Here is a 12,477-nt window from a genome sequence, read left to right as displayed (position 1 = left end):
GGGATTCCTATGATGCCAAAAATACACTATTTTAAATTGCAGTGGCAGATATGGAAGTAGACAGGAAACAGGGATGTAGTGATAGGACTTCTGTAAACAATGATTAAAGTGACTTTGCATACTTCATAAAGGCAGGGGCAGATTCATGGTTCCACGCTGTGACATGAGAGCTCTTTACCCACTTAAGAAAAGGAAGAAATGTATCTTATTGACATCACTTCATAATAGCCAAATTCCAGATCCTGTTCTCAGCTACACCCCAGCTTCCCATGATGATTCCAGTAGAACAAGGTGGACAATACCAGGAGGAGAATGAGGATAGTTACTTAGGATGAATTACTGCCATTGGAGTCACTAAATCAGATGGCAGGACTCATCATTATTTCTAATAAGGGCAGGATCAGGTTGCGTTTCCAGATGGTCTGCTGGCACCAGTTAAGCTTGCACATCTGAAGCTCTGATACCGTATGTGCTCTGGATGTCACCATCCCAGCTGATCTGGTCTTGTCAGCCCTGATTTCTGGGCAGGGTCTAGAAACTCAGTATACCTATGCCCAAAGGCTACTGGGGAGCCAGTCCTGCAAGCATATTTATATGAAGCTGAATGGCATCAAAATCAGTGCAAAAAATAACAGCCACAAAATGGGAGACTTTGATTTATTTCCTCCTCCCCCCAAGGGATTCAAATCCACATCTCTAGCAGCTCAAGAGCATGCCCTCACCCAAGGCAGTGCTGATAACCCCGCTCTCCCTTAGCTAGAGCTGGGCCATTGTGCAGCCAAGAATACAAGTGCCAAGGGGCCTAAAGGAAAGCAAGAAGACCGAAGTTAGATGGGGCAGTTAGAGGCTGTAGGTTCCAATCACTCTAGAGACAGGTCTGGTCCCTCCTCCAGATGTTGCTACTGTGGGTTTACTGAAAAGTCTCAAGTTACAGGTGCTTCACCCTCCTGAGTGACTGTACTTATCACTAGGCTACAGAGTCAGGCTCCTTTCAGTTTATTCTCCCTGGTAACCCTTTCTCTGCAGTGGTAAAGCTCCAGAAGAAGGGATGCAGGGTCTAGTATGGATGAGTGCAGTCTGTTAAGGGACTTTGTTAGGACTGGAACATCCTCAGCCTAAACTCGGACCTATACACACAACCAGGATGACAGCTCTCAGCACTCAGCGTTACATTTTTGTTTTCTTTTCAAAACAGACAAAACTAGTCCAGGATACCTAAGACAGTTTCTTCTTGATGCAAATAAGAGAGTGCCTTCCAAAAGGGCTGAATACCTCTCACTGTTTAGCCTGCTTAAGACAACAGTCCACTACCCAAAGAAGATGATCAGGCTGCAAACCCCCAAAGCTTTCATTTAGAGTATGAATATAGTTAGTTTTGTTGTTTTGGTGAAAAAAAAAGACCGTCACTGTACATTAAAAAAAACCTAACCAATAAAGACTAAGCATTTCAAGGGTTCTCAGCAAAGATGATCCAGTTTCACAGTAGCAAAAGATGAGTTTCTAAAGAAAGGAGAAAGGGAGGCAGGACAGAGTCAGCTCTTTGGGAAGTGGAAGAGAGATGGAAAGTGGGGCAGTGAGGAAGTAGTGAGATTTCAGGGGGCTGTGCATGAGTGAAATGGCTTAGAGTAAACACAAGTTTCAGGGGACTTTAAGGAGAGGACACAGAAGGGTTTCAGGGTGAGGTAGATTGGGAAGTGTGTACACAGGCATCTCTCCTCTCTCTGCTTCTCAACAGTACAGCTCTCACTGCCTTGACTTCTCTCCTAACCTCTGGAGGTACAAGACCTGTCCATCACAGCACTCAAAGATACTTCACTTCCCCAGGACACAGCTACCTCTCTGCACACACCCCTCATCCCTCCTTGGATTTTTATATAACCAACCTTTTATACAAGTCCATCCTTCATAGAAGAAAAAAAAAAAATCAGAAGACTACATATTTGGCTCAGGAAGCACCTGAGCCACAGACAGCAGGAGGTCTGAAGACCAGTCTGGAAAGTTATCACTATACTCTTGCCTAGTTCTTGTATTCTCCTGAAGGTCTCCAGTCGTAGCCTGTCACAGACAGTATCTTGGGTAACATAAATGACAGCCTGAGCCGATAAGGCTGGTTTTACATCCTCCTGCATCTCATCGGCAGTGCCTATTCAGGCTGCACTTAACAGGTTGCTGGGGAGAGAAAGAGAGAGGCAAGAGGCTGGAGCTGAGCCTAAGCTGCTGTGGGAAGAGATGGGGCAGGGCTGGGATGTGAAGCCAGAGATAAAGATCTGCCAGCAAAGGGCTATCCCCTTCCTCCCCAACCTGAAGTAGCCTTGAATTCCCTGTTGGTTGTGGAGAACCTGGGAGGCAGAGGTGTTCAGCCCAAGACACATAATCCTTGTCCCCATAGATACTGCAAGGCCAAATTGTCTGCTGTGCCTTGCAGGCTCCCTCCATTAGGAGCTGTGATTTGGGAGTGAGTCTGCACAAAGAGCTAACATTTCGGAGCCTCTGGGCTTGAAACCAAAAACATCTAAGCACCTAGACTTCCTTGGGGTTTCAAAGAGGACTCGTACAGTGACACTTCATTATCCAGCTTAACTATTGTGTTGCTGATCATTTTAGCAGATAGAAGAGGGAAGCAGAGAGGGAGTGAACCGCAGATAGAACAGAGAAGTGAAGAGGGAAGGAAACATAAGAACTAAGAAAATCACAAAGAGGAAGAAAAAAAGAGAGAGAAAGGAGGAGAAGGACAAATAAAGAGCCAAAAAGCAGCAAGCCTAAACTGCACTGCAAGGTTGCTTCAAATATATATTGAAATCACTAGAGATGGTCCATGGGGGCAAAATAGTGTTTGGGGCAGTACCAATAAAGCCTTGCTGCAGATGTTCTGTGTGGCCTCCACCCCACCGTCTTGTTAGGAAACACAAAAACAGTGAGAGTTGTAGCAAACTCTTTTGCTTAACATGAGGACAGAGCATTCATACTGGAGGAAAGAAGACAATATAAAGCTACCTGACTACACTACCAGCCAACTCTCTTTACACTTAATCAATGTCACATTGCAAAAGCAAATTATGCCATAACCCGCTCTATAAACACATCTGATGCCGCCAATAGTGCCCCAAGTTTGTTTAGGGCAGGTGGTGAGATGGCTCCAGACTTTCAAGAGAAAAAACCTCAGAGCCTGGTTTAACATTTCCAATAATTATCAAAATGAAATGGATGTTTAAGTTATGGAAAGATGACTGTGTTCATTTTGATGTTGTTTTAAGCATTTTCTCTACTACAAGAATAAAACAAAATATACTTCTGTAAAAGTGCTTATAGCATCTTGCTCCCTGAAAACTGTGTAGAAAAAGAAGTTTCACATATATCCAGGATGACCCCAAAAGCACGCTAACTGTATAGACAGTGTAGGCAAGAGGGTAGGTTTCCCAAACACCTGTATCTCCCAGCTAAAATAAAACAAAAAATGATGCGAGTTAAAATGTTAGAACTTGGCAATAGCAAAGATGGGGCTCATACAATGCAGGGGGAGGGTATTTCTCTTGCAAAGATTTCTTAGAGAAGACCCATTTCTTCATATTGGTATCAACTCTCCAGATCATACAATTGCAGCTACATTGCTATAAGAAGTCCTTAGAGCATAAGGAATATCCAAAATGCTTAAACTTTGAGCATGAAGCAAGGAAAGTATGTGTTCAAAACAGACACAGTGAAAGAAAAAAAATAAGGGTTATTTAACAATATGAGATATATTTGAAAGTTCATTGTTTGTTGCAACTGTCTTACTGTGTCATGTTAAGCTGTTTAAACCTGTCAGATTTTTTAATCAATTAAGCTTACTAGGTGTGTAATTATATGTTTTCCATTAAGTTTGTCTACAAAGTTTACCATCTGTTAATGTAATGTCCCAGGATATCAGGTATTTCTTTCCATATGTGTACAATGAATTTGTCCAAAGTATCAAATTATGGCTCAGATGGGTTATATCTCATTGGACAACCAAACCCACAATAAATTACATGAAAAATCATGAAGGATTTGTTTCAGACTCTAACGGGATACTTTCCATAAGCTTTAGTGAGCTCTGAATTATGCCTCTAGAAGTGTTATCAGTGTTATCAGCTTTACTTCACTATATATTTGCTGAGAAAAAATGTTTTTTGTTGGAAAGAAGAAGTTTCATCCTGAAGCCTGATATCAGCAGATAAAGGTAACTTCCCAGGGAGAAGTGAAAAGACATCCAGCTCCTCAGTACTACCGCACTAATGCAGGGAGAAAAAACCTGATTTCGTCTAGTTCTCAGTTTCAGTCATTCCAAATAATTGCTAACTTGTTCCCAATTCCAATTCTATTTATGATGGTAATCCAAAAAGGGGAAGAGAAATATATATGGCAATATGTTGATCTTGATAATGTTCTCCATTTAAGCAGACATATCTGTCTCATAAAGACAGGAGACAAGAGACTTTATCTGAGAAGGCAATTAAGCTGATGCTTAAGACATAGACTACATTTAACATGAGGTGTGTACTTAACAGTATAAGGTTGTAAGTATGAGATAGAAAAAATTGCTTGTAGAAGTGATATTAAAAAAAAGATTTGACTAAACTTCACAAAGTCCGAGCTCTGGCCTGTTTTTCTTTAAGGCTTCCCCAACATTTGTGTCTCCCTAATCAATATCCGCACCCATTGATTTCGGATACTTACCCTAAATCCATGCTTATTTTTGGAAGGTAGTTGCATTTCTGCCTGCTCCCAGCTCCACATTGTGAGAGAAAAAGTGTTTTCTTCATTCAAAATGTAAATCAGATCTCTTAGGTAAACTTCAGATAATGCAGGATGAGGACTTAAAGGCTGATTTGGAAATAATAAGTGTATGTTAATGGAGTCCTCTTTTCAAATTCGTATGCTTGAAAACATGGCTACTGATGCCTGGAGAACCTGGGTGGAAAAGACACTTTGCATAGGCTTCTCTAAAGAACTAGGCAGTAAGGCTGACACTGATTGTAGAGACGTTCTGGTTTGGATTTGAATGTGATCTTTGCACCTCCTGCCCTCCTCTAATAGCTCAAGGCATTCAAGTCCAAAGAAAATAAAATGCCTCCATCTAAAAAAAAAAAAAATACAAATAATCAGGTATGGAACAACAATGGCACTTTGAACCAGTATTTAGAGAGCAAAACAAACAAGAACAAAACAAAACAAAGAAAACAGAAGCCTGAAGTACAAAAGACAAGCAGATGCATGGATTTTACAGATGTATCTGATGGGATGTTAGCATCATCTAACCCTACTTCTTATTCAAGACAGGCCATAAAACTAGCAAGCTAGACAAGATACACTTGAAAATTAAAGGTATAAAAAAGAAGCCCCCTTTATTGTTTTCCAGCTGTCTGAAATTATGAAACTCCCAAAAGAAAAGGAAATGAGGAAGGGTAACTGTTGTGGGTAACTGAAGGGTAATTGTTGTGGGACTTCACTCTAACGTAGGAGGTAGCATAAAAGAAGACAAGAAAAGAAGAGGAAGGGAAAGAAAAAAGGGACTTATGGGGGACTCATGTTGCCATTGAAGGAAAGTATGAGATAGGAATTAACTGAAAATTACTTAGTTACCAGCAATAGATACATTCATATTTGTATAGGTATTCCTGGCATTTTCAAAGTCTGACAAATACCTCAAACCAGTCTAGATTCTGTAGGGAACAGTGCTTCGCTGCTAAAATCAGACAAATGCAGCATAATAAAGCCCCTTCAGTTAGATCCTGAGGCTGATGCAAGTTTTATATAAATAATGAATGAATAAAAACTAAGTATAGACTTCAGTGTTTAACTCAACAGCTGTATGACTGATTACATTTAAAAACAGGAACTAAACTGAAGGATGAATTGAATGAAGGAGATCCCATAAAACCTATTAAGACAACCATAACCACCTCTAAACAGTTTACAGAAGTCAGCTATTGAAAAAGCAGCTTGTTGTTCAATAAGACAGTGAAGCTTTCCAACTGCTCAGCTTTGGCTCAAGAAATATAATAGCATGGCATTTGTCACTGGTCCTTAGCATATTCTACACAGAAGTAAGCAATTCCTGCGATAAAGAAACATGACTTCTTTCCATAGAGATGCCAATATTTCAGGCCCCAAGAGGAGAGCAGATATGCACTCTTACAGCGCAAATAGCTGTTTCTGAGGTCATACATGGTCATTTAAACATGGAATTTCTCTTCTTCCACCTAAGCTGCTCAGCCTATACTTTCCTCTATTTCATGTTCTTTTGAAACAGCAAACACAAGTGCAAACCTTGTACTGAATTAACCTGTTTCCCCTTGTCAGAGGGTGCATATCACTTTCACTCATCTTAGTCTCAGTTCTGTTTTTACCGTTGTGTTGCCCAAGAGCAGAATCAGCAGGGCTGGTGTTTAAGCTGGAGCTACATAGTAACCTCACACTCATATTGCTGTGCTCATTATTATTATTCAATAGATAGATGGCACTTCCATACGTGAAGCACAATCTTGGTTCTGCTGAAGTCTAAAGAAATTTTGCCATTGACTTCAGTAGGGAATGCTAACTGGAAACTCGAACAATGTGTATGCTCATGGAGTGAGGAGCATGTTTTATTTACATTTATGAAAATGAAATGTGATGATTGGAAATGAGAAAGTAAATGGTGATTCATATTCTGTGTTAAACTCTCTTCCTCTTTCATGGAAGTTAATTCAATAAAATTATTAGCTGCTGCATAGAGATTCTATTCTGGAAATACTTCAACAACTATCTGAACTAATGGTAGCTTTTCTTTTATTTTCTGAAAGGGGAGTGAGAAAGTTTATTTGTGGTTCTATTTTTTAAAAATATCTCAAGAGTATATTCCAAATATACTTATTCACATAAAGAGAAAGGAACTGGGGGATGCCTGTCTGCTCTAAAGAAGTTAACCTTTTTATGACCTCTGGAGTGCTGGGTTTAGGATTTTTTACTGTTTTAAGTGCCAAAACAGCATGGAAAGTTCTGTGTCAGTGAGCTTTCCAGACCAAGTTTTCAAAACTGAAAAGCTGAAAAACAACTGAAAAAAGCTAAAATTTTTAATGTCTATCCAGATTTAAACTAGACTCAGTGTTTAGAATCATACACTACTGCTCTCCATAGCATTTCCATCTTAAATAACTAGGTGCTGGAAAAGGAAGGATTTAAAGTGCTTATACACGAAAGCCAAAATGTCTCTAAGAGACATTTAATACAAAAATTCCTCACCTTCTCCCCTCCTCACTTACAACTGAGTAGTAAGAGACCAGCTACTCCAGAGTCAGATAGAACAAAATTAATGGGGAACTGTGCTATTAAAAGTGTTAAAGTTCTCTACTGAAGTTATTTAAAGCAGAAGGGACTACATATATCAGGGAACTATTTCATGCATGTTGGTCTCCCCTACAGTTTTCTCAGGACTCATTTTTTTGTGGAATAAAGTTATGATCAAGGTGAAGATCATGCCCCTATTGAAATTATCACGGGTTTGCTACCAACATGAAAGCTAGATTTAACCTTTCCTCAATTAATTTCTGTACTATCAGGTTTGACAGATTGAAGAAAAGATAAAAAGCAACAAGGTGATCCATATTTAGACTGTAAATCTATATTTCCCCCAATTTTAGATTCTCTTTAATCTGATTATACAGCACCTCTGTGATTGTACTGGTCACTGACTATTTAAATATTTTCTTTCCCTTGTAGGCTCAGTCCTACGATGTGTGTAGCTGAAGACAGTGGGATAAAAACAAATGCTCGGTGAAAGCAACCAAAGGTTAGTTGTGCAAGGAAATTATTTCTTTCTAGTAATTTCAAGCAGTTCTGCAGTCTCTGCCATGACTCCGTGCTCCAGATAGATTGAAATCTTGCATAAAACAGCCTGTGGAAGAAGGGAGGAACTGTCAGCTAAGAGACAACAGAGCAATTAGCCACAACTCACTGTCACTTCTGTGCATTTTGGCAGCATTTCAATAATCTAACAAAGTCAGTAAAAAACATAGCCTGGCTCTCAATTGCTATGGGCTTTCTGAAGCATTTTATACTCATTTTGCTGAGAAAGAATCAGGTACATAAGATGAAAGACATTCGAGGGACAGGCCCATACTGTTAAGGGAGGATTTTGATGTACAGGTACATTTTATGTCCAGATTGTATGAGTTTAACGTTGCTTAAAATGAATTTTGAAAAAACCTTTTTCCCTTTTGGAAAGAACTGAAGTTTTTTTTGGTAGTCAAAGGATTCCCTTCCCCTCTACTCATTTTAATAAGCCAAGCTTTATTACTCAGAGTTTTCAAGATCTAACTGCTCCTCATTTTGCCTGGGAGTTAGAGTGATAAGGAAACATAGCAGAATGCATACTCCATAATGATCCTCTCTAATGGAACATATATAAAAATGTGTGTGTGTGTGTACATATATATATATAAGTACTATCAGCAATCATTGAGCTAGGGACTGAAAGTCACATCCTGATATAATTATTAGACAGTCATCTCAGGTTTAAGTGAGGATTTTTTAGGCTCTTGCACTATCACAAGTGCTTTTGGAACCATCATTTTAGAGATCCTACAATTTTCCCTTCAATTATTATTCCGTTTTTGTGCATTGTTTGAGTCCTATTACTATTTCTTTGTCTAAAAGTTTCCGACTTAAAGTTTTATCACTGAACCCTTGGCTTTACACAGCATCTCAAAGACAATTCAAGAATCTATCTTATTAAATGGGAGTAATCTGTTTGCAAGCAAGTTTTTAAGGTGCCTTCTCCTGCCCACAAGCTAACTAGGGTGCAGAGATGATCTTTTATCTATCTTTAGAAGCAGGTCTATCCAGCATGGGGATTCCTAAAAAAGAAGCAGGAGTGTCTTTAGTACTCTAACCATCTTCAGCCTCTCCACCCAATTTTTCCAAGAACAGTGTTATAAATAGCACCAATATGTCACAGGTGACAGAGGGAAAATATGTCTAGTTTTCCAGCCCAACCTCCTCCCGGTTGCACAGACACATTGCATGTACACAGACACACACAAACAAAATTTATAACCAATATTTCAGGTGAACCCCAAATTCAGGAGAAGTTCCCTGTACAATCAGAAGAACACAAACTTTTGCCAGAGGACTTTATTACTCTGCCTTGTCACAAGGTATAATTAGAAAGGATCTAGGACTTCTCAGGTGTTAATTGCTCTGGAGAGCTGAGAGGTTGTTGAAAAAATTCTATATTTAGTTTTGCAGTGAGGTTTTCCCCCCTTTTTAGATTAAGTCTAAAAAACTGAATGGAGTTCAGAGAGTGGTTAAAGGCCTTTCCTTCCCCAGATCTGCCAGGTAAATATCTCTGGGCTTAAAACAAAGAAAATGAATTAATCTCCACCTTCTTATTACAATGCAGAGTGAGAGAAGCCAGGAAACACAGCGCAAAACCTGATGGTACACAGTGTCCTTAGATCACTTGGCCATTGTTTTCTCTCACAGCAGCACATGTTAATGATACAAAGAAGTTTAAAATTTTTTGGCTTTGACTTTTCATGTCACAACCATAATAAATGTGCACATTATTGTTTGTATTGCCATATCCTTTAGATGCAACGCCAATTTCTAGAGCCTGTGCAGGCACAGCCAAGGACAGGATTTTGCCCACAAATAGCCTGGCTGAATTAAATTAAGCACAAATGTTGCCATACAGATTCAGCTGCTAAGTAGTGTGTTCAGGTACAGCATGTTTATATTGCAAAGCCATTGTATGAGCCAGATTTGATACAAACCACCAATTCTACCACAGGAAGACCAAAGCTTCTTTGTTCTCTGCTAGCCAATTTATTTCTGCTTTAAAAGGCCTACATCTTACATGGGCCTAATACCTCCTAGCTGTACTTAACTGAAAAAAAAAACCAAAAACCTTGAAGCCAATAAATTAGAAGTTTTAATCGCAGGAGAATGGGAAGAAATAAAGAGATTTATTTGTTTGTTTAAAGGAACTTCAGCAACACAGAAGAAATTAAATATGATGAAGAACGAAGAAGCAAGTTTTAATGTGGACAGTACACAAGCATCTCCCTTTTCCCGCTGCCTGCCGCCACTAAGCCCTGTTACAAAGCCCCACAGAACAGCTCCATTTAGTGAGGAATTCAGACCGCACCTCTCACATTTCCGCTATGGTCCTCCTCCCCTTGGAGACATGGAGACTTTCCAGGGGTCCTTGGAAGGAGGGTCTCGGAAACGCAAGAGCATGCCAACAAAAATGCCTCCTTCTATCGCTCTTGAAGGTTCCTCATCACCACCCCGCAGACCTGAAGATATAGGCTCTTCCAGTCTCCCTTTGATGTTTCAACAGCCAGCACAGCCCAAGTACAGTTCCCAGATGATTGACCTCTGCAACTTTGGTTTTCAGTTCTACAGAACGCTGGAGCACTTTGGAGCCAAGCCCATCAAGCAAGAACCTGTAAAGCCTAACATGGCATGGCCCAGTAGCCCAGCATTCATGCAGGCTCCTTACTCTTATTATCCTAAAGTCCATCCTGGCTTAATGTTTCCTTTCATTGTGCCCCCAAACTTTAATTTCAGAAACGCCTTTCAAATGAAAAGGCCTCCAGAGCCACCCTTCAAGAGGGCTGAAGCAAGAGAAAGTGGTGAAAATAAACAGAAAGTGGAAAGAGTAGATGTCAACCTTCAGATAGATGATAGCTATTATGTTGACGTGGGGGGTGAACAGAAACGCTGGCAGTGTCCAATGTGTGAGAAGTCCTACACATCCAAGTACAACCTGGTCACCCACATCCTGGGGCACAGCGGCATTAAGCCACATGCTTGCACCCGTTGCGGCAAGCTTTTCAAGCAGCTGAGCCACTTGCACACACATATGCTGACACACCAGGGCACTAGGCCACACAAGTGCCAGGTGTGCCATAAGGCTTTCACTCAAACCAGTCACCTTAAGAGACACATGATGCAACACAGTGACATAAAGCCTTACAACTGCAGGATCTGTGGCAGAGGTTTTGCCTATCCCAGCGAGTTGAAGGCACACGAGTCTAAGCACGAGAGTGGCCGAGAGAACATCTGTGTGGAGTGTGGGCTGGACTTCCCAACCTTGGCCCAGCTGAAGAGACATTTAACAACCCACCGTGGCCCTATACAGTACAATTGCACTGAGTGCGATAAGACCTTCCAGTACCCCAGCCAGCTGCAGAACCACATGATGAAGCACAAAGACATTCGTCCCTACATCTGCACTGAATGCGGCATGGAGTTTGTGCAGCCCCACCATCTCAAACAACACTCCCTGACACACAAGGTAAGCCATTACGCGTTGCGCTGGCCCTTGCACCAAAAGGCAGTCCAAGGATCACAGGCTATTAAGGATACGCATGGGTCCCCAGAAAGGTCATCAGCCTACAGAGCATCATGCTGGCCCTTTGCCAGCAGCAGAATTTTTTGCAACGCAAAAACCCCAGTGGTATTGGCAATAGCAGAAAGTAGATATCTCCACCAGTCTTAAGAAAGTACACACACAAGCGTTTTATTATAAACAGGAGTTCAACTATGCCGCCTGCATTACTTCCCAAAACTGTATTTGCATCTCTTTGTTTCTGGGTTTTATCTTCAGAATGACCTTCTGTAAAATAACATAATTTTGTAGAGCTGCCTAAACCCTCTGAAATAGCAACAGGAATTTTCTACTGAAAAGCAAACCTATTGCTTTGCTTCTCTTAATGGGGAAGTAGGTGGATATGTAGAAGGCTGTATACACGCAGCAAAAGAAAATATATTATTACTTATCAGATTTTGAAGAATCATTATAACATGACATTTAGGGAAAGAAACAACTTAACAAAATTTCCCTTTTCTGTATAAGTTATTGAGAATATCAGTTAATAGAACTGGACAGACAGGACTATAACCCTCATATCAAGTGGCAATCTTGCCATTGTTATCAGTAAGTTTCAGACTAGGGGCAGGTTCTGGAGCACATGCACAAAGATCACTTTGAAAAATAGGAAAAATACCAGAGTTCCATTCAAGAACATCCGAAATAAGTTTATCTGTTTTCAAAAAATATTATAAATACAAATCAAATAAACAAACTCCACATTTTATAAAAAAATTATTCCAGTTTTGCATATTTTTCCTTTAATGCTTGAATTTTGGCCTTTATATTAAAAGTATTAAAGATACAGAAAGCTACAGCATTTTAATTTTATAGGCATTTTTCTTTTTTTTTAAGAAAAACACAGCCTCTACTTCCATGTTTGCTTTTTCTTCCCTTTACACTACTATCATTTCTTCTTTTTCTGGAGATTCCCTAGTCTTTGGATTTACCATACAAAATTCTGCTAACTTAAAACCTGGTAATTTTTTTGTCATAGGAAATGCAATGCCCTTGGGCCCTGAAAGAGCTTCTGCTTCTTCGTCCACAGCTGCGGGTGGATTCAGCTGTGAACATAATTAACAGTACTTAGCTGCCTAAAT

At 40.1% G+C, this 12,477-nt stretch overlaps 1 protein-coding gene across 2 annotated transcripts in view; it reads left to right on the top strand.

Annotated features, from left to right (window-relative positions):
- LOC135324690 (zinc finger protein 366-like) overlaps window positions 1-12,477 on the top strand; it is a 36,411-nt gene that overhangs the window by 9,163 nt on the left and 14,771 nt on the right. For both annotated transcript variants that reach the window (XR_010385988.1, XM_064501454.1), the window contains exons 2-3: window positions 7,720-7,789; window positions 9,984-11,302. Coding sequence is in view for 1 of the 2 variants with exons in the window: in XM_064501454.1 (XP_064357524.1) it covers window positions 10,013-11,302 (1,290 nt within the window). In the remaining variant the exon portion in view is untranslated. The remainder of the gene's footprint in view (window positions 1-7,719; window positions 7,790-9,983; window positions 11,303-12,477) is intronic.

This window comes from Dromaius novaehollandiae, chromosome Z (genome assembly GCF_036370855.1).
Source record: "Dromaius novaehollandiae isolate bDroNov1 chromosome Z, bDroNov1.hap1, whole genome shotgun sequence".
Lineage (NCBI taxonomy): Eukaryota > Metazoa > Chordata > Aves > Casuariiformes > Dromaiidae > Dromaius > Dromaius novaehollandiae.
The sequence above is the reverse complement of the archived record's forward strand: the minus strand, read 5'-3'. Positions and strand labels throughout refer to the sequence as shown.